At 39.0% G+C, this 19,851-nt stretch overlaps 1 protein-coding gene across 1 annotated transcript; it reads right to left on the bottom strand.

Annotated features, from left to right (window-relative positions):
- Positions 1 to 5,870: 5,870 nt before the first annotated feature.
- On the bottom strand, positions 5,871 to 17,012 carry LOC148410438 (transmembrane protein 235). The gene is made up of 4 exons (XM_088437335.1): positions 16,602 to 17,012; positions 14,264 to 14,341; positions 12,393 to 12,530; positions 5,871 to 8,905 (listed from the first exon to the last, which is right to left on the bottom strand). Exons 1-4 carry the CDS (start codon positions 16,771 to 16,773, stop codon positions 8,664 to 8,666), a joined length of 630 nt encoding a protein of 209 aa, XP_088293461.1. The 5' UTR covers positions 16,774 to 17,012; the 3' UTR covers positions 5,871 to 8,663.
- Between the last annotated feature and the right edge of the window lie 2,839 nt (positions 17,013 to 19,851).

The raw sequence follows: 19,851 nt of genomic DNA, 5'->3' as shown, positions 1-19,851 counted from the left end.
TATCTTCTGTCTGATCGCGGTGGGGCTTTTTTCAGTTTTTTAAACAAATTTCACAGGAACCGTGGCCACCTGCCAAGGCCACTGATGTGGAATCGCAATCGTTCTACAATGGTTTCCTCTTTCCTGATAACGAGAGAGCAGTGACAGATTTGAGCTAAAAAATACTTAGGCACTCACGCGGTTGATCATTAACATGAAGATGCTCACGTGTGTTACCATGAGTGGAGCTGAGCTCATTTTGGCTTGTGAGTCAGTCGGTGAGTGATGGTGACTGATTCACGTAAAAACCGCACATCGCGGTTAGGTAACTTCATTGTCCGGCATGTAACTATTGTATAAGACTGGGTTAACCGCTACAACGGGGACTGAGCTGGGACGCATTTTCATTTCTTTTCATTTCATTTCTTCTTCTTGATCCCATTTAATTTGTGTAGTATTTCATAGTGTACTCTAATCTTATGCATTCATTTGCACTTGCTAGCCAGCAGCTAATCAGAGAGATCATCAACACCGCCAGTGCGATTGTTCGACTCCCGATACCAAGTACCGATACCACTTGTAATTTTGATACAATTTTCCCAAAAAACAATGACAGAGCGGTCTAAATTAATGGATTATCAAATTACGACAACTATTTTAATCATCAAGTAATCATTTAAGAGCCATTGTGTAACTTGAAATTGTGCAAACCCTCTGATTTCAGCCAATTTAACAGTATCGCATTGATTTTGTGGACCTTTTATGTTTAATCAAACTAAGGTATTCGCAAACACCAGCTTTTACTTTGAAAATAATGAAAGTAATCAAATCCATTTTGAAAAAGTTGGTGAGGACAAGATCAATCCCTTTCAATTGATATTGTTTAGCTGTATTTTAATCATTAAACAATACCAAAGAAACACCACTGATTGGTAAATAAACAGTAACAGGGAATTTTTACTACACTTTTATGCAAAATAAAATTGTATCAATTGTATCAATTACGTGATTAAAAATATTCTAAAATATTCTATAGTGACAAATACTTTTAAGGTAAGACCTATCTGTTCCAATACAGCATTTCTCTTCAAATGTAATGAAATTGTTGGCAAATTTCTCTTCTTCTAATTTGTAGCCAAGAGAGTGGCTGATAGGAGTATCATCTGCCATTGCCTGTGCTCATACCAATACTTGCTATCAATACTTGCCCATCCCTAAATTTGATGAAACCATGACTTTGGATGTAATGCTAAGCAATTTCCGCCATGTTGGTTGTTGGCTATTGTTAGAAAGTCATCATTTTGATTGACAGTGGTATCCCTTTCCAAGAATAACTTTGTTTAGAATGACCATTATTCTTCACATTCATTTTAAACTGAATCTTTAAAACATTTTTAATATGATGTTATCTGAGGGCTTTGTGGATACGGCCCACCGGGAATTGTCATGATGCTCCAGGTGGTCCACTCGAGGTCACTACCACAATAACTACTACTATGGAATGGATTATTACTGTTATTCTTACTATTATTACTTTTTGATATCGTAAGAAGTATATTCCAATATGTCTCATTCGTCACTGCTTATCCTTTGTGAAAGCAAAAAGCTGACGGCTTGTGTTGTATGCATGTTCGGATGGGGGGGGGGGGGGGGCTTCCAATTACCTCATCTTGCCTCTTCCCGTCTTGGCTTTAATTGAGCTTCCCTGGCTTGCCAGTACTAACTTGTCATGCGGGTTGCCGGTGGTGGGGGTTGGCTTTTGGATTAAGACGGCACATAGTGAACATGCTTGTCCGATGTTTGTTTTGACAGCAGGAGTCACACTCATGGCGCTGCGTGACATGGGGGATATTACACCACTGCACATGGAAACATTGGCACCATTGTCTGTTGGCTCTTTGAGTTTGAGCTGAAAAAAAAAAAAGTTTTTTTTTTATGTTGCAGCTTGCCATGTAATTGTTAAATACAAAACTCTCCATATATTGCAGATCGATAAATATTTGATAGATACAATTCTAGAATCTTTATATTTTATTGAGTTAAATTTAATTAAAAAAAGTGACTTTTCCAATAACTGTGGTGTATTACCGTTATGTTGTCGTTATTTGAATTTACCACTCGAAACATCTGGAAAAGAATTTGTTGATTAAACATTGCTACAAAGAAAAACGATTTACTGGTGGAATGTAATGTTAGGATAATTTCTTACACTTGAAAAGTATTTGCATCAAAGCATCTCATAATTTTGTGTGCAGTTTTGAGCAAATACAGTGCATTGGTTTTGCATATGACTCTTGGAAAATCTGAGATCAATCGAAAGCCTCTTTTACCCTGCACGTCTAATCATTCTTATTATTATCATGTAGTAACTAATTATTATCAGTTGTAAAGTAACATTTATTTTTTATTATTCTATTCTGGGTTTATGGGAAGAAACCGGAGTACCCAGAGTGAAACCTCACAGGCACGGGGAGAACATGCAAACTCAACACAGGAAGCCCAGGGCTGGAATCGAAACCAGAACCTCTCAGCTGAGGCTGATATGCTAACCAATCCGCTACCTTGCCACTCCCTATTCATTATTCATCATTATTCATATTTTTCTTATTATCCTCCAATATATTGTTATAAGTACTATTCAGTTTCATTTAACTTTTAAGTACATGTGAATTTAATATTCGCGACAGTGTTACCTGTTTTCTTTTGCTTTACTGCAACATTTCTGAACTGCAACTATCCTAACACTACCTTTGACCTACATTCCAGAAAGAGTACCTGGCACATGGTCCCTTTTACAATCAATAGAGGGACATCACTGTCCTTGAAAGGAAGACAAAAAAAAAAAAAAAAACAGCTGCTCTCTTCGATATAGTGTCCACAGAGTCGATGAGCTCACTGCCGAGATGAATAGCGAGGCAAAAAGTCTTTGGCTGGTCAAATCCATTCTTTAGCTGACCGTTGACACCCTATAAATAAATACGAGCCGGCGCAGCATGATGAGAAGATGATGGGACGCTGACACCTAGTGGATTATGGGACGCCCGTCCAAAGCCAGAAGATCAATTTGATTGTCCTAGCGTGGCCAACAGGAAGATTAATTACCAGGGCCTGCAGGCTTTGGTAATGACTTTGCGATAGGGCCCGTGTAATCTCCCGTCCATCAAAAAGAAACCAGGCGATTAATCTTCACCGCCGTGTTTAATTGTTAATTCCGCTTGTTTATGGGCCACGTTCACGCCGTTTCGCCACACTTTCCCCCGGTCCCGTGTGAAACTTCATCAGCCGTGGCGGAAAAAATATGGTTGTCTTTGCCAGAGTGACTCTACTTAAAAATTCCACTGGAAATATTGTCATGAAAGCTGCTGCGCTCTTTTACGAGAGAGGTCTGCGGGGAGTTTTAGGTGTTAGACTTAATTTGAATTCATGATGGTGTCCTCTGCGTAAAAATGAATCCCTAGACATCTTTTTTTAACACCAGAGACTGCGGTAAACTAGCAGTTGCATGGGTTCATTTCTCTTCTAACATAAAAAAATGTCTACCTTTTGTCATGCGTTTGTATGCGGTTGCCTAACAACAAACCCTAAGAACCACTCATCGGCATCATGCTTGAAAATAAACTTGCATCATTCTGCTGCTGAGTGCCTCTTCACATCCAGGAGCATAATGCAATTAACATCTAAACATTGCTAAAACTTCATTGACGTGGAGCTCTTGGTTGAAGCACTGAAAAAAGAAAAACCTTTGCTTCCATTGGAGTTCATTCATTCAGTTAGGGCTGCACTACTCGAGTCCGGGCTTAGGCTAGAGTCCAGACTCCACACGTTTTGCCGTCCTGGACTTGACTCAACCTTGACATTGACTTGTCTCTGATTCTGCTATTGAGCTTGCAAAATGATTTTACCGACAGAGCTTTTTAGTCCTGAATGATAGCCTTCTGATTGGTTAAAATGGATGCGAGCGACAGGCGCTGTCTTTTTTTCACCTATGTCACCTTAAAATGCGGTTATAAAAACCATCCAGAACGGGTGTTCGCTTTAATGTATTTTAAAAATATGAACAAAAACTGAAAATTGTGTAGGAATACAATTTCAGATTTCAATTTCTGCCTATATTGCTGAGGAAGCAAATTCTTCCTGGGCATCAAAGAAGTTTGTTTAGCATAGTGAAATTTCTTTAAATTTGCCGTCAGCTGTCTTGTCGGCTCTACAGGGATCAAAAAAGCTGGACAAACAGCCTACAGCCTTGGAACTTGATTCAGATTTGTTCAACTACCCTATAGCATTTGAATATTTTTGACGACGTCACTAATTGTCGGTTAACCACAGTTTAATCGCGAGCAAGCCGAAGTTAAGTACTTTTAATTATGTTCTCAAGAAGGAAATTGTGATTTGCAGGCATCACATATTGAATTGAGCACATTTTATATTCCGCAATTTGCTTTGATCATTTTGTCAAACCCAAAAAGCAATAATTATTATTCAGATACAGGAGGAAAGCCTGAATAAAACACATCCAAACCCTAACAATTTTAGATCATTTTACACTTTCAGTATAAAGATACGACTGGACAACAAAACAGAACTAGCCTACACACCTGCACATCTACAGTGAAGTAATCAGTGTTAGCTAATTTTGTTATTTCTTAGCGCTCGTTAGAAAAAATTGCAATCCTCCACCCGTAGCGGGTTAGACATAGCCGCCGATGAAATTTCAATCAATTGAACAAACAGTAAGAAAATGAGCAGGTAACAAGCACATTCACGCACCAGCTGCACGGCCACAGCATGGTTAGCCAGCCAGTCGCTATACGAAGCCCACAACATCAAACTATATACTTTCGTTCGCTAATGATGAGAAGCATTTTCCAGCCACTCGCATTCAAAGTGTGAGTTTTAGGACTGAGTATTAAAGCAATCAACCGGTTCCTCTTTTGACCCGGTCCAAATACATGTAACCATGCCAAACAACATTAGAGCTGGCATTCATCAGCCCGCACTCTGTGAGCCTCGAATGAATGCTGATGAAGCTGCTAACAAGCTCAGTTCTTCAAAAGAAAGGTGGAAATGTCACGGTGGTGCGCTGAGCTCCGTCACCCCGGACTGAACCCGCCTCCCGGCAGGGGGCTGTCCGTAATCAAATAAGAGGCAATGGTATATGGTGGCATTATTGCACCGGTGCGTCAAATGTGTTGCTACCAACAGATGATATGGCCACCGCTTCTTCGGCGTACCTTGCACTATTTGCTCGCTTCATTTAACCAGACTAACATGGCTTGGTAATTGGACTTGGGTTGTTTTGGAAGCTGCATTGTGGAGATAAAATGGAGCCGAGCCCCGAGGAGACCATTTGTTCATTGTCTATAGAAATAAAAGCCCGGAAGGCGTGCGAAGGAGACTTATTGGTCGGTGGAATGATCGAGACAAAGATGGAGGCGGCTCACGCCGTGCTCTTTATACAATCTCCTCCATTGTGCTGTACATTGTGTGGCTTTTATCAAAGAAGGAGCAGGAAGTCTATTCGGAGAGTTTCGTGCCTCCACACGCTCCGCAAATAGAACAGTGAGCGCATGGCATATTAATTATGTTCTGCAAATGTATATGAAGCATATTCGATTGAGCCTCAGTCATCATTGCTGATAAACACCGATATCATTAAAGAGCACGTTTCATCACCATCACCCATGTAGAAATAAATGAAAAATGAAAAATCGCTGGTGACGTTCCACAGGGGTCAATGTTTGGAACCCTTATCTTTCCAGCTTTCTTTAACAATATTGTATTAAAGTCGATATCCCACTGAGGGCTGTCCATCAAGGTAGCCTTTATTTTGATCTTGTCAAGGTTCGTTCAAGTGTCTGTGCTCAGACCATCACTACTGAAACAAAAATACATTATTTTTAAGTAAGATGACTTTATTTATCATCAACAAACCATTTTAACATCAAGGTCCACTGAATGTGTCATTTTCGATGACAAATGATCCTCAAGTTCTTGTTACTTGACAGATGTTACATGTACTGAGCAAATTTTGATCACGATTTTCTTCTTCCACCTTAAAACGCTCCAAATATTACTATTGTTTATATTTTCATGGCTGGGTTGTTTGTGTTTAGGTAGCTGTGAGATGGAGCCCAAAATAGTGGAAGAAGAGGCTTTGGATTTGTAGCCTTCCCTGATATGGTTTGTTTAGTGTTGCAGCTTTACAGAACGATAAAAACACATTTACGCAACAAAAAATAAATCAATCTAAAATAAACATGTAACATTTATAAATATGTTTGGTTACAACAACGATAACACAACATCAATACCGTACTTTGATTGGACTCCCATCTAAAGCAAATCTAGAATTTCTTGTATAATATTGTGATTCACCCCATGGGAAATGTATATGCTTTTGACATCACTGGCTATCAGATTGAGGACTGGAGCAATTTAGTGGCAAAGGCATTCCGTTTTGAATGCAAAATCAGCTGCGAGATTCCACAGGGTTCTGTCCTCAAACCCTCATTATTGCCTCGAAATAATTTTGCCTTTCACAGCGTTATTAACAAGCAATCTCCCCTGAAATCCTGCAACTTTCCTTCGCTTATTGTTCGAGTTGATTCATGCTTGCTTCGACTGACGTGGTGATTTCCCATGATACGCGCGCTCCTCTGTTTACATTGAGACCCTATTATTATATGATACAAACACACTCATAATATTTTTGTCTCCTGTGACATTTTGATTGAAGCGCAACACTGCTTCAGTAAATCTCAATTGATTACAAGTATTACTGTTACTTCTGCTTTGTTTGTCTGCCGATATAATTATAATTACGAATGGATTTGTGTAATGATCAATACTTTAAAACTGAACAGAATGTGCAATGCAAAGCTATCGTACATTCAGCTCGGTGCAACATCTAATCACACGACTACACTCAATGTATAATATGTTTATATACAATACCAAATCAAATTAAACGTACAATAGATCCACTAACATTGTCAAATAAAATTGAACATAAATTACAATATTCACAGAGACTAATGCGGGATTTTGTCGCACATTTTTTCTTACAGCTATTGACCTTTGGCTAAGACCCGTTCCCCCTTGGTAACTGTTGCTAATCAAGCTCCGGGAACTGACACTGTCTGCACTCCCTGGAGGAACATTATCAAATTTGGGGAAAAATGACATTTTAGACTGAAGCAGCAGGCAGAAGGGTGTGCAGTGCTTTATCAGGCGCTTGCATTTATACGACTTTGTGGGCTTTGGAAACGCAACAAAAAAAGTGGTTTAAATAAATAAATAAGGAATTAAATTTATTTATATAAATAATATAATTATATAGTTAATTAACATTTTTTTTTTTGCTCAACCTTACTATTCTGAGGTTGATGTTTGAATCTTTGTAATGTGCGTGTCATTAGGGAGGGGCGCGCCTAGTCTGATTGCGTCGGTTGGATTTGCCTCCAGTTTGTGCTCTGCTGTGATAGGCCAGTCAGCCTCCTCAGGGGGCGTGGCTTAATAAAAGGTCGCCTGCAATACCTCCAGACTTTTCACAAATAGGCTAGTCACAACAAACTTTTCTAGATAACATTTTCCAGAAACCATCACGATAAATGATGATATCGTGTATTTTTTTTATCTATTTTTTTTTTTTTAGCCGTAAACTTTTTCTACTGTAAAATATGTCCCTTGGCTCAACAAAGCTTTCCAAGTAACCAAGTCAGTATTATCTTAATTAAAATCTCAAGTTATTAAATAATAATAATAATGATAATATTTTCCGTATTTTCCGCACTATAAGGCGCACCGGATTATAAGGCGCACCCTCAATGACATATTTTAAAACTTTTTCCATACATAAGACGGACCGGATTATATGGCGCACCTTCAATTAATGACATATTTTAAACCTTTTTCGATCACAATATAGTAATACTCAAAGTTATAAGAATAATAACTCAAATAATAACTCTAAACTCTCAATAGCATAATAACTCAATGTCAATATGACCAACCTTGTTCAACTGTAAACACACAAAAGAAACAGGTAAAGCTTACGTTATCACTATATTCCCCATCTACCAATCCCACTCTCAGTATTGATCCATATATAAGGCGCACCTGATTATAAGGCGCAGCATCAGCTTTTTAAAAAAAATACGGTAATTATAAAAATATGATGCGCATGTCTTGCATTCGAGCTATACAGTTGGCATTCTGAATTAACTCGCCGTCAATTCTGGCATTTGAAACAAGTAGCTGGTGGCGGTTGTTCAGCTCTCTAAGTTCCTATGGACGCAACGAATGTTTCCAATACCCTAAGTGCATTTAGAAACAAGCAAATAAATTGGGGGGTGATCGTTGTTAGCCAAACATTGGTTAGCATTAGCATAGTTGCAAATGTATACGTTTTGTGCCTCACCAAAAAATTAGAGTGAGTCAATGGATGGACGTGACATGCGAACCAAATGGGGTATTTGGAAAGTTGAAACCAATAGTTTTTCTTAAGCGCTAACGTGCTCGTGAATATCAATTTCCACAGCAGCAAAAAAGTTGAGTGAGAATATTGACGTCTAAAAACACATGCAAATTAAATGACCATTTATCGGGCCCCAAAATAACTGCCTGCATTTTTTTTTTTTAAATCGAAACCAAAGTCGACAAAGTAATGATAGTGACGGGCCTATTCACAAAGTGACGGAGACGCCGCAATCATAGCGTCCTTTCATTTGTGTGATTTTGGCAGCAAGAAGGAGAAGCAAGCCGGCGGTCACTTCCAGAGCGAAGGACAGCCACGCCATGGCGAAGGACCAGCCAAAGGACACCTTAACATATGCGAGCTCCTCCGGGGCCACGATCCGCTGGAACTCCTCCATGGCTTTGTTAGAGTATTCAATGTAGAGGCTAACACCAGTCAGGGTGAAGAGACCTAGACAGTTAAAAAAGACAGAAGGAATTCATTAGCGAGAATAATTCATTGGTATAGTTGAAACCTATTTCACGGGTTGCTACGCTACGCCTTTTTTTTTTTTAACTGTGGAAGCTATCCTATTTGCTGAAATATCTATATTGTGTTTTTGATCTATACCCCAAGATCCAACAAGATAGCGCCAAAGGGGAATTAGGAAAGTAGTGATTAACGTAAAGCAGGGGTGTCAAACTTCTTTTTATTGCCGAATTGTAGTTCTAGTTTCTGTCAGAGGGCTGGAATAAATTTGAAGTGAATTAGTCACACACTTAGCTAGTTTTGTAATCACAGGCCGGTAAAATTGTTCAAAAGACAGATTGGGAAACAAAAAAATGTTTTTTTTCTTTTTTTTTAAGACAACTTGCAAGTTCAGTATTTTAGCCAGAAACTTGAAGTCAAATCAGCATTTGGCGGGCCACATAAAATGATGTGGTGGGCCGTATCTCGCCCCCGGGCCTTGAGTTTGACCCCTTGACGAAAAGAAAGTATGTTGAAGCAATAACGGTTCTCAGGGTTTTTAGATGTGATTGGAAAACGAAGCCTCATGAAACACTTTAATCCCCCACCCCTACGCCGCACTCTTTGCTTTGAAGATGCATTTGTAGTCCATTTTCAATGCACTAGCGTTTATTTTAAACTAAAGATCTCCATTTGGACGATTAAAAAAAATTGCGCTATACCCTCAATTCACTATACATGCAGTCCTTTGTAAAAGCTATTCTGAGTGTGAGGTTCCTAATGTTCTCCCACTTCCGTGATAAAACGACATTCGCCAGCTAATCTTTATTTACATAAGAAACTGTGCTGAGCTAAACTCCATAGTGACGTAATGCCACCATCTACTGAGATCTGTTCATCATTGCTGCACCTTACAAACCTGAATTTCACAGACCAATATGAATGAAAGATTTAATGAAGAGAATTACAGGGGTTTTTTTTTGTTGTTTTTCTCGATGCGGTGAAATTTATTGTAGAGCACTTGTACAATGATAACCCTGTCTTGATTAGTTTTAAGTTTCAAAACAAAGCCATCTGCCCTCTGCCTCAAGCTAATGAAAAACAAAAACTGGCACTCTCATTATTAGAATGATTAGCTTTCCATTAAGGCTGTAATTTATCAGCGTAATATTGTCTTTGACCTCTTTCGACGGCTCAATTGTCTCGCATGACAATCGTGCTTGAAACAACAGTGCTTGAAAGCAGAGTTAAACCATAATATTCAATTTGCCACAAGGGAGTTGCCGGTGAATCATTGTCTTCGTGTAGCACGTGCCTCTTGATTAAATCATAAAGGATCGCAATAATCATGGCTTCTCTGAAAGGGGTTAGAAAGCAAAATTTGACTGCAGCCTGATTTTGAAGCAGCTGCATCCACTTTACTGCGTTTCCCATAAGAAAAAAAAGCTCGCCGCAATTTCTGACATCAATGTGCCAAACTTATTTTCACCTCGTATTGGACTAGAAGGCTGCCTTGACTCGCAATCATGCAAAGGTGTTGTTTACAAACGCCACAACGCAAAACAGCATTTAGAAAAGCAGCGTGAAATGGCACGGCGATGCTTTCAAAGACCTTTGGACCCCAGAATAACATTATTCACACAACAGAAACAACCCTATGAAAGAGTACATTAGAAAAAGCCATCACCCGTTCCGCGGAAGATCTGAAAAGGCTTGTGATCTTTTTGTCTCACGCCGCGGGAGATGTGCAGAACGCAGACAAATTGATGCTGCGCATGAAATGAAGCGTCTGTGCCCTGGAAGATGCTCGAGTGAAGGGCCATCTCCGTTTGACAGATTTGTGCATCTATGTGGCGCTCTCCCTCCAAACAGCCATTTCTCAAGAGTTACTTTATGGCCGATGCCAATACTACAGTACTCGGCCGCTGCATGAAGCCTTGCCGGTAGAAAGTTGCAGATGAAAACTCATTATCGCATGACCATTTAGCAGCATGGCGGTTCTCGTTACCGTGTTTTGTTGACCGAAACCCACGATTTCAAATTTGGCTTTTTCCTCCTATCGGGCAATAAATTCCCCAGCCAGAGCCGATCCTTTCATGAAATGGAATTCATTCGAACGGGGAAAGGGGATTCATCTGTTGCACTGAGATATGAGCAGTCCATTTGCTGTTTCTTTGTCTTGAGACACGAGCAAATTTTCTGAAACCCACTGTTTGATGGCTTCCCAACATCCAGCCTCTATCAGTTCAAATTTTGTTTCTTCGCAGATTCAATTTGGTTTGATTGAGTTTTGATTCAATCCCACATGGCTCAATTTGAAAGCAAAAGGGCAGCTCGGTGGAATAGTGGTTAGCACGTCCGCCTCACGGTTCAAAAGCTCCAGTTCAAATCCAGGACAATCTAAATTATCCTTAGGTGTGATTGGGTGCATGAATGGTTGTTCATCTCTCTGTGCCCTTTGATTGGCTGGCAAGCAGTTCGGGTACTGCCTGTAGGCAGCTGGAATAGACACCAGCAAGCCCGCGACCCTCGTGAGGATAAGACGCTATAGAAAATAGATGGATGAATGGATATATATATATATATATATATATATATATATATATATATATATATATATATATATATATATATATATATATATATATATATATATATAAAACATGCTTTTTCACAGAATCGGGCTCATGTCTCCGGAAAAATAAAAAAGCGCATTCGAATTCTACACTCAATCTGGAGGTATCTCAAAATGTGACTGTCACAGCAGTTTTATCTTTATCTATCTATCCATCTTTAATGAATCTTTATCTATCTATCTATCGTCCATCCATCCATCCATCCATCCAACTCTGCTCTTACATGTGCTCACAGCTTTCTCCTGGTATTTCAGCTCCCTAACATTAGTGATGTTAATTCCAGAATATAAATTGCTCACAGGTGTGAATACAAAAGTGCGAATGAATCTATACAGTATTTCCTGTCTTGGCCACTCTGTCGCTCCAAGTCAACTGGGATAGGGCTCTGGCTCTCCTGCAGGCCTAATGAGGACAAGCGCGATAGAAAAATGGAAGGATGGGTGTTTAAATTACAAATCCATATTATCTTTGATATAATTTAGCTTATTCTTGAGAATGTAGTGGATAATAAGCCGAGTCCATGAAATCAACTTTCAGGATTTGTAACCCGAGATCGCACTGCTATAAAAGTGATATGGTGACTAATGCCTCAGTCAACTGTAATATACGCCACCTGTTCCCCTTCATGCTGTCAGTGGAATGGATAGGGACACATTAGCAATGTATTGACTGTCCAGGAATCAGGCTCTGACAGCCGCCTCAAGAAGAAATGGAATTTATGCCATTGTGCAGCGTGGTAGTGGACTCTCAAGGTTCTTCACTTGGAAGCTAACAAAGCATTCGCCTCAGCCCACCCATTACACAAGTAACGCTAAACCTGAAGAGAAGGAAACTAATCTGGCGTGTGGACGTACTGCAGATGAGAAAGTAGAATGCGGTTCCGCTCAGCAGCTTCGGGCTGCTGGCCAATGAACTGACGAGCCCGAAAATCCAACCGAACACCAGCAGTACCAAGCCCAGCGGCAATATGATGACCACCGCCTTGTGCAGCTCTGAAAACACACACACACACGTGATCACACATTTATCACAACACAATACAAGTACTTTGTGTTCTTGTCGTGCAAGCTGCACCTTGGGGTTGTTTGTTCTCTTAATAATAGACAATTGGTGAAAATACAAATGCTCAAAGTCGAATATGTGATTTCAGTTGTCCATTTGCCCATTCCAACATATCATTACCTGTGATGGGAATGGGATGGAGAGCGCTCTGTTTTGAATCACGTGTTGCTTTTATTTTCAGTCATTTTGTGCTGCTTTCCACAAAATGATTTGTACTCAGAACACATTAAGTACTGTAGTTGATGAGGGTCTGAATAAAGATGTACTGTGATAATAAGAAATGATTTTTGCTTATTGTCATTACAGTTCACTTGCATGAAAGCCAAATGGGGGCAGTGACTGACCACGTCCAGCAGATGGCGCTAAGTGGAGCAGTATGGCAAGTCCTGACACATAGGCCAATATGCTCCTGAGGCACAGCCATTTTTTTTTTTGTCTATGTCTTCTGAATGATTGTAGCTACCGTACAAAAACCGAGGTGAAGTTCACACTGCAACCTGAAGTGACAAAATTTAGATTTTCTTTCACCCTATCCCGCCTGAATCTGATCTTTTGATGGCAGTGGAACAACACATACGTTTTTTTTGTTGTTTTTTTTTAAATGCGATCCAGGCCACTTGGGTACGTTGTACTAAATCCGATACGTCTTTTGGCGGGCCACTTCAGTCTGAACGGACAGGTCGCATTCATTTGACAGCAATATGAGAACGTAACATAACGTAAAAGTTTGAAAAAGTCTCCTTTTGCACGTGCGAGTGAGGGAGACGTTGCTGTCACGGCCCAAAATGACATGGCCATACACAGCACCCCCCCTGAAAATATCGTAGCTCTGGAAGACTAAATGCTATGACAAAATGGACACAGCAGTGGGAACAAATAAATAGGCTGTGTCTCAGGATTGTTACCATTAAGTGCCATAGGTGTTCTGCTCAAATGTACATCATAAAAATACATAAAAGTAAGAAAAGTGATTATAAATTTGCACACACATTCCAGTATAGTCATAAGTCTCTTAAAATTGCTCTATGATGGACATCATTTTGGCATGTCCCACAAGCTGCTCAGCAAATGCCAGTGTGCATAGGATACTCAACTCATTCACTCCCAAGGGTGTATCTTTACGTATCTTTCAAGAATCTCGACTTTAGACATTCAATCCCTAGTTTTTATTTATTTGAATGTTTATTCACACGTTTTAGCATAAAGGAGAGTCAGAAAATGTCTGGCACATAATGATGTAATATTTTCTGTGGTTTTATTGTGCACAATTGATACATATGAGTCAGTTTGAGCACTTTATATTCAAGCGGTGCAACAATTAATCAACTAATCAATGATCAAATTTGGTTGTTTTTGATAATTGGTTATTTAAATGTTTAAATTTTTAGTTCTTTTGATTTCTGCTGACCTCCATGATAACACATTGTCTTAGTTTTAGTTTGGAATTCTGTTATAAAAATGGTTGCCTATTTTCTGTTCCGTTATGTGTTAGGGAACAAACCAGTAACCAGTAACGATAGTTAATGCCCCTTTTAGAAGTCCTCTGATAGTTGAGTCACATTATAAACATCATTTTGTGTTTCTCAGTGGATTTTTTTCCGTCTGTCTGCCCCCCCCCCAAAAAAAAAAAAAAAAACAACAAAAAAAAAAACAGTGCACTCACCAAGAAGGTGCCTCTCCACTTGAGACAGGGCTGACATGTTTGCCGTGAAGGAAGAGATGATGGAACTCTTGCCTGCTCCTGAAAATGTCAAGAGAAAATGTTGAGAGGAGATTGGACTCATCGCAGGAGATTGATGAATGTGAGAGCCTCACACAGCCAGAGATGGAACTTCAATTGTCATCGCGAAGAATTCACCCTGGGTAAAAACCTCATTCTGGTCGAAATGTAAAGGGGAATTCTAGTCAAAAATATTCTTGATGAGAATCCCGTTCATTTGAAATAATATCGCAAAATTAACTCATTTTTATCCATCTCAAGGGGTGACCTTTTTGGCATTTGATGAGTTGTGATTGGTTGTTACCGAAGCCCTGAGCAACAATAATGTCATATTCCGTTGAAAACAAGTAGCGGCACCTTAAGACATTTTTCATAGGGGTGACCAATAAAATGTTGAAGTGGCAGATCAAAACAAAAATCCATCATTTCAGGATATCATAATTCATTTGTATTAAACCGGTCAGTAGAAAACTGACCTAAGACTTAAAGAAATACATGCCCCAATATTCTTTGGTACATTGTGTAATATTTAATGTTACTCATTAGCTAATGTGTATAGTTTAATAACAGTACAAAGAGCATTTTGACTAGTGTAATTAATATATAAGAAATAAGGTGTATAATTCGTCTTTTGCTTTGTCCTTGCATGCAGTTTTATTCACAATAGATGATTCAAATGTTTAAAACTCTAACAAAAGACATAAAAAACACTGGAATGCGATTGTAAAATAGACTGTGACAAAATTCTGCGCCCCACGTCTGTTATATAATCAACAGAAGACTAAGCTAGTATGCTAACATTGGTGAGCTAACACACTAATCTCTTGTTTAAATGCTAATTGACTTGTAGATGGTTACCTAGACCACTGAAAATGTAAACTGGATATGCACAAATAAAACGACCTTAAAAGGTTTCTGCACTCACTATTAGCACTATTAGTGCCATCTCAAGGCAAACAAATGAACTGCATGGATATTGTCAACCGCTACAATTAATTTTCGTGTAAAGGGTTCAGGAGACTTTTTAAAAATTATTATTATTATTATTATTAACATGATATACTTTGAATTACATGATTAATGTGCACTAATGTAATTTAAGATTTAGTTGTTGCAGTTTTTGGTGCATTTTAAAAATGAATGTATTTATATTAATTTAAAGGGTTTGAGAGCATTTTTTTAGCTTGTTACTCATTGGTTTATTTCCATACAAAAAGTATCTCTACTTAATGTAAAATTCCCATTATGAAATTATTTCTGGAACAAATTACTTTCATAAGTAGATGCACCACTGTACTACCATCTGAAGCAGCCAATGGTGTGGTCAGCAAATTTATAGGTAACCCTCAGGTGGAGCCACTGACAGCAAGTGGCATTTCAGTACAAAATGGTGTTGGAGATGAAGTGCTGCAACCGTGAGTGAAAATACAATCAACGCTTTTACGGTCTTCAAGGGCCTGACTTATATTTCCTCACACACCCCAGAACATCTATTAGCGCTACCTGTGTTGCAACCCAGGTCTGCCCTCGGTTGTCATGGTAATGAAAGCTGTGCACTGCATCGTATGTTATGGAAAAAATGCACAGTATGAGCGAGTCGTAAAGTTGTAGTCTTTTACCCTGAAGGTTGTGCTCCCACGTCACCACATCGATCTAAAGAACCGAAGCACTGATTTCTCCTGATGCTGTGTGATCAGCCTGAATGGGCTTGCATTATCATGTCAATGTGACTGCTATTCAAGTCACTTGGAGTGGCCCACACTGAAGGATGAAAAGCACGAAATGAAGCTTGGTTAAAGAAAAAAAAAACTGCATTCTAGTCTGTCGTCATGACAATTGCGTTTTAACGTGACATGTATTCTGGTCAGGCTGCAAGCACTATGGGATTTTTACGCCCAATTTCATTTTGCAGTATTCTCTCAATAGAATTTCTGTGCCGCCCGCACAAATGAGTGGCGATACGGTTTTTCCATTGACAGTTTTCTGCCTCTGTGGTACAGTCTCAAGTTGTATCTTATTGTTGTTGAAAGCAATATTTGAAAAGTCACTTCTAATCCACACACCTCATCAATACAAGATACGATTTTAAAATGTATTTTATTTTTTTCTGGAGAGGGTTCGAGGGGGCAAAGTTTTGGCATTTTATCGCATGCTAGATTACACCAAGCAATACATCAAAGCATGTGCAAAAAACAACAACAAAGATTTAAAAAAAAAAAATCTGGAGGAACTTATTTTTATCTGTGTCCTGCTTTTCAGTGCAAAAAAAAACCCCACATACCTTCATTAATTCTCCACAGTCCGGAGTAGGAACTCAGATCCTTGGAGTCGGTGTAATTGGGTTTATTCACATCGATAATGTACCAATAATCAGTTCCAATTGATACGGCGAGGAAGCAAAAACTGAGCAACCCCGAAAACCCTGCAGAGAGAACCGCTAAACCGTACCTCATCGTGCATATGATAGTCAGTGCAATCTGCACATTTTCTGTGTTAAAAAAAAATAATAATATTGGAATTCACGGCGACCTCAAAGACGCGCCCGTTCCTTGAAACACTGTTAGTCCGTCTCCCCCCGCTCTGACTTTAACAGAGAATTCGCGAAAGAATTAAAAAAAATACACTTTCTGTTCACTTTCTCCGCGAGAAGAAAAGAGGAGTTGCTTCTGTAGCGAAGGGGAGCACTGACAGGTGATTCACACTCGCAGCAGGATGAACAAGCGCCTGGGTAGTTTATGTGATAAGTGTGAGGAAAGAAGAAAAAATGCTTCCGGTTTGTAACTTCAAACTAAAATTAAGAAACTTTATTTAATCGGGAAAAGTTTTATTTTTGTAACTGGCGTTTCCGGTCTTGGGATTCTCTATTCCTTATCAACTCGAATTTAACCGTTTCGGAAACATGTTTCAAATCGTATTCCTTGAGTTATTATTACATCCCCCTAATAAAACGACCGTTATCTAACTTGTATTTAATCATTTTCTTTTGTAATAATTGTCATATAGTGCGCAAAGAGCAAGTTAGCTTATCAAGCAGTTTTGGTTTTCTACCTACTACTAACACAGGTACTCTTGTTGTAGTAATATGACAATGTCATTTTTATTTAATTACAATATATATTGTATGATTATAATTTAACATAATTTAGTGGCTAGCTCAGCTATTACCTGAGTGTGTAAACCTGCACCGTATCACACTGTGTCAATACAAAACTAGTGTTTTTTTTTCACTCAACTAGGTGGATATTGACTTTCCCCCTCTGTAGAAAAGAAGTCAATCTTCTACGCAGACAAATAGAGATCAGTGCAGCCGGAGGATTGAACAAAAACAAATCAAACTTAGGTGTCTGTTAAAAGTGTTTTTTTTCCAGTATTTTATAACAAAAGCACAAGGTTCTCATATTGATGTGAGGAGGAAAGAGGAAATCTTATTTGTTTTCCTTTCCTAAAGCAAGATGTCTGCCTAATGAGCAGCGCCTTTGGAGGCAATTAGAACCTTTTGTGTGCGTGCGTTGAAGACGTTATTTCCTTCCACTTGCCCAAGAAAGGATGCCTCGGTGAGACAGGCATTTTCAAATTACACCATCACTAAGGTTCAGGATATTTGGAGCTCATTCTCAAATATTTTTTTTTACAGTTTCTGTGATTATTTCTTGTGGGAAAATGAACACATTCCCTGCCAAATTGATTTCTCATATCGCAGGTCTTACTTGGCTGTTCTGTCACTTTGGAAAAAGAGTGGTGTTAAAAAAAAAAGAGTAGCTAAAGGAACTGACTGAGACCTTTGCAGTCTGCAGTCCATAAAAGTGTTAACCCTGTTAAAAAACAAAACTGTCAAAAAGGAGCATGCTGAGTCTTGATTGTTTGATTTTTTTTTTTCCACTCAGGACGTTGGTGTTCGGAAAATGATGGCAGTATGACCCATCGTTCGTATACACGAGGCAAATGCTGCACTGTGGAAAAAAAGGATGACGATGCTCCAATTAAGCACTCTGCGGTAAGCACAGACAATGCAGTGACGAGAGGTTTTCTCTGGCTTATACTGATTTCTGACCCATAACGTCTTTTCAAATCAAATCCGTCTTACCCGGTTCGGTCTGGCGGACTCATCACGATCAACAACAACAAAAGCTTCCTGTTTAATTTGCGAGTCATGCATGATTTATCCTCCATTTTGGGCAAGCTCCCAACCTCTGGGTCTAACTGAGCTGTATATTCTGCCAAATCACATACTTGGGCTTTGCCTTTTTCGCAAGTAAACAAAAGAAACAAGGCTTCCACAGCTTGTTGCAATTCTGAATTACAATTGACCTCTGCCACTTCCTTAATGTTCTTGGCAAATCACTTTTAGAACATACAATAACATAACTGAAACCATATGCTAAAAAATATCCACTCTTGGTTTCATTCCCCAGTAGGTGAAGGATTTACCGCTTCTAAGATGGCAGATCAGTCCCCTTTGTCGTGAAAAAATTGCACACCAGCATTCTTACACTTGGTGCGTTTTTATTCACCTTATCAGTATTGATTTCTTTTTGGTGTGTAAAAATGTAGACGTTGGTAGAGGTTTCACTAATGTTTTCGGGGGAAAAAAAAAGTCGTTGAGGCAGTTTGAGGAATGTGATACTTTGTGCTATAACTGCGGGAAAAGTGTAGGTGTGGAGCCCATTTACAGGGAATGTGTGAGCGTTGAAACACCTCAATTCCCAGCAGGTGAGTCGGCCCAGAATAAAAGGAACGAATGTGGATTCTATGCATAACAAGGTGTGGGGGAATTTTTGCTCTTTTGCACCTATACTTGAAAATCTTATGTCGACAGCCAGCTCTTAGACATTTTAAAATGTATATTGTATTTTCTGAAAATCAAGGAGGTCTGCATCGTAGGGATGTGTGATAACATTTTTTTGTATAGACAAGTACTGAGCCCTTGAGTAGACACCGATACCAACCCTAAGAACTGATACCACATTTTCCTCAAAATGCCATTAAAATAATGGAAATTTTCCATTCTTCTCATTTGTAATTTCTGGTTCATGATCATGAAACATCTCCAAGAGGACAGTCGATACTAGTATCAGCAATAATTGCCCGATAAAAACACTCAATATCAATATTCGCCTATTTCTACTGCATAGAACATATTATTGTAAAGACATTTTTGGACTTGACTTTCGGTTCAGTCCTTTTGCGACAGCAGCTTTGGGTTTGTTTTCATGAATTATTTAGACCAACCAAAATTGCATCAGTTACTCCAGTTAGTTCCTCCTGTGAGGAAAGTCAAAACACACACAACAAAAACAATGACGGACCACATCTTAGAATGCAAAATATTGAGTGAAGGAGGGCAAAATCTCTTGATATGGAAACACTGTTCACACGTTTGCCACTTAGCATAGAAACCGGAAATTCGAGCAATAGTGAATCATACAAGTTATAAGGACTTGAAATATCCATATCTCTGTTTATTTTTGCCCTTTTATTCGTCTTTGTTGCAATCCACTTTTTTCTTGACAATCGTGACAGGTTTTTGTGGT

The sequence above is a fragment of the Hippichthys cyanospilos genome, chromosome 16 (assembly GCF_059441005.1).
Source record: "Hippichthys cyanospilos isolate Australia breed blue-spotted pipefish chromosome 16, RoL_Hcya_1.0, whole genome shotgun sequence".
In the NCBI taxonomy this organism is placed as follows: domain Eukaryota; kingdom Metazoa; phylum Chordata; class Actinopteri; order Syngnathiformes; family Syngnathidae; genus Hippichthys; species Hippichthys cyanospilos.
The sequence above is the reverse complement of the archived record's forward strand: the minus strand, read 5'-3'. Positions and strand labels throughout refer to the sequence as shown.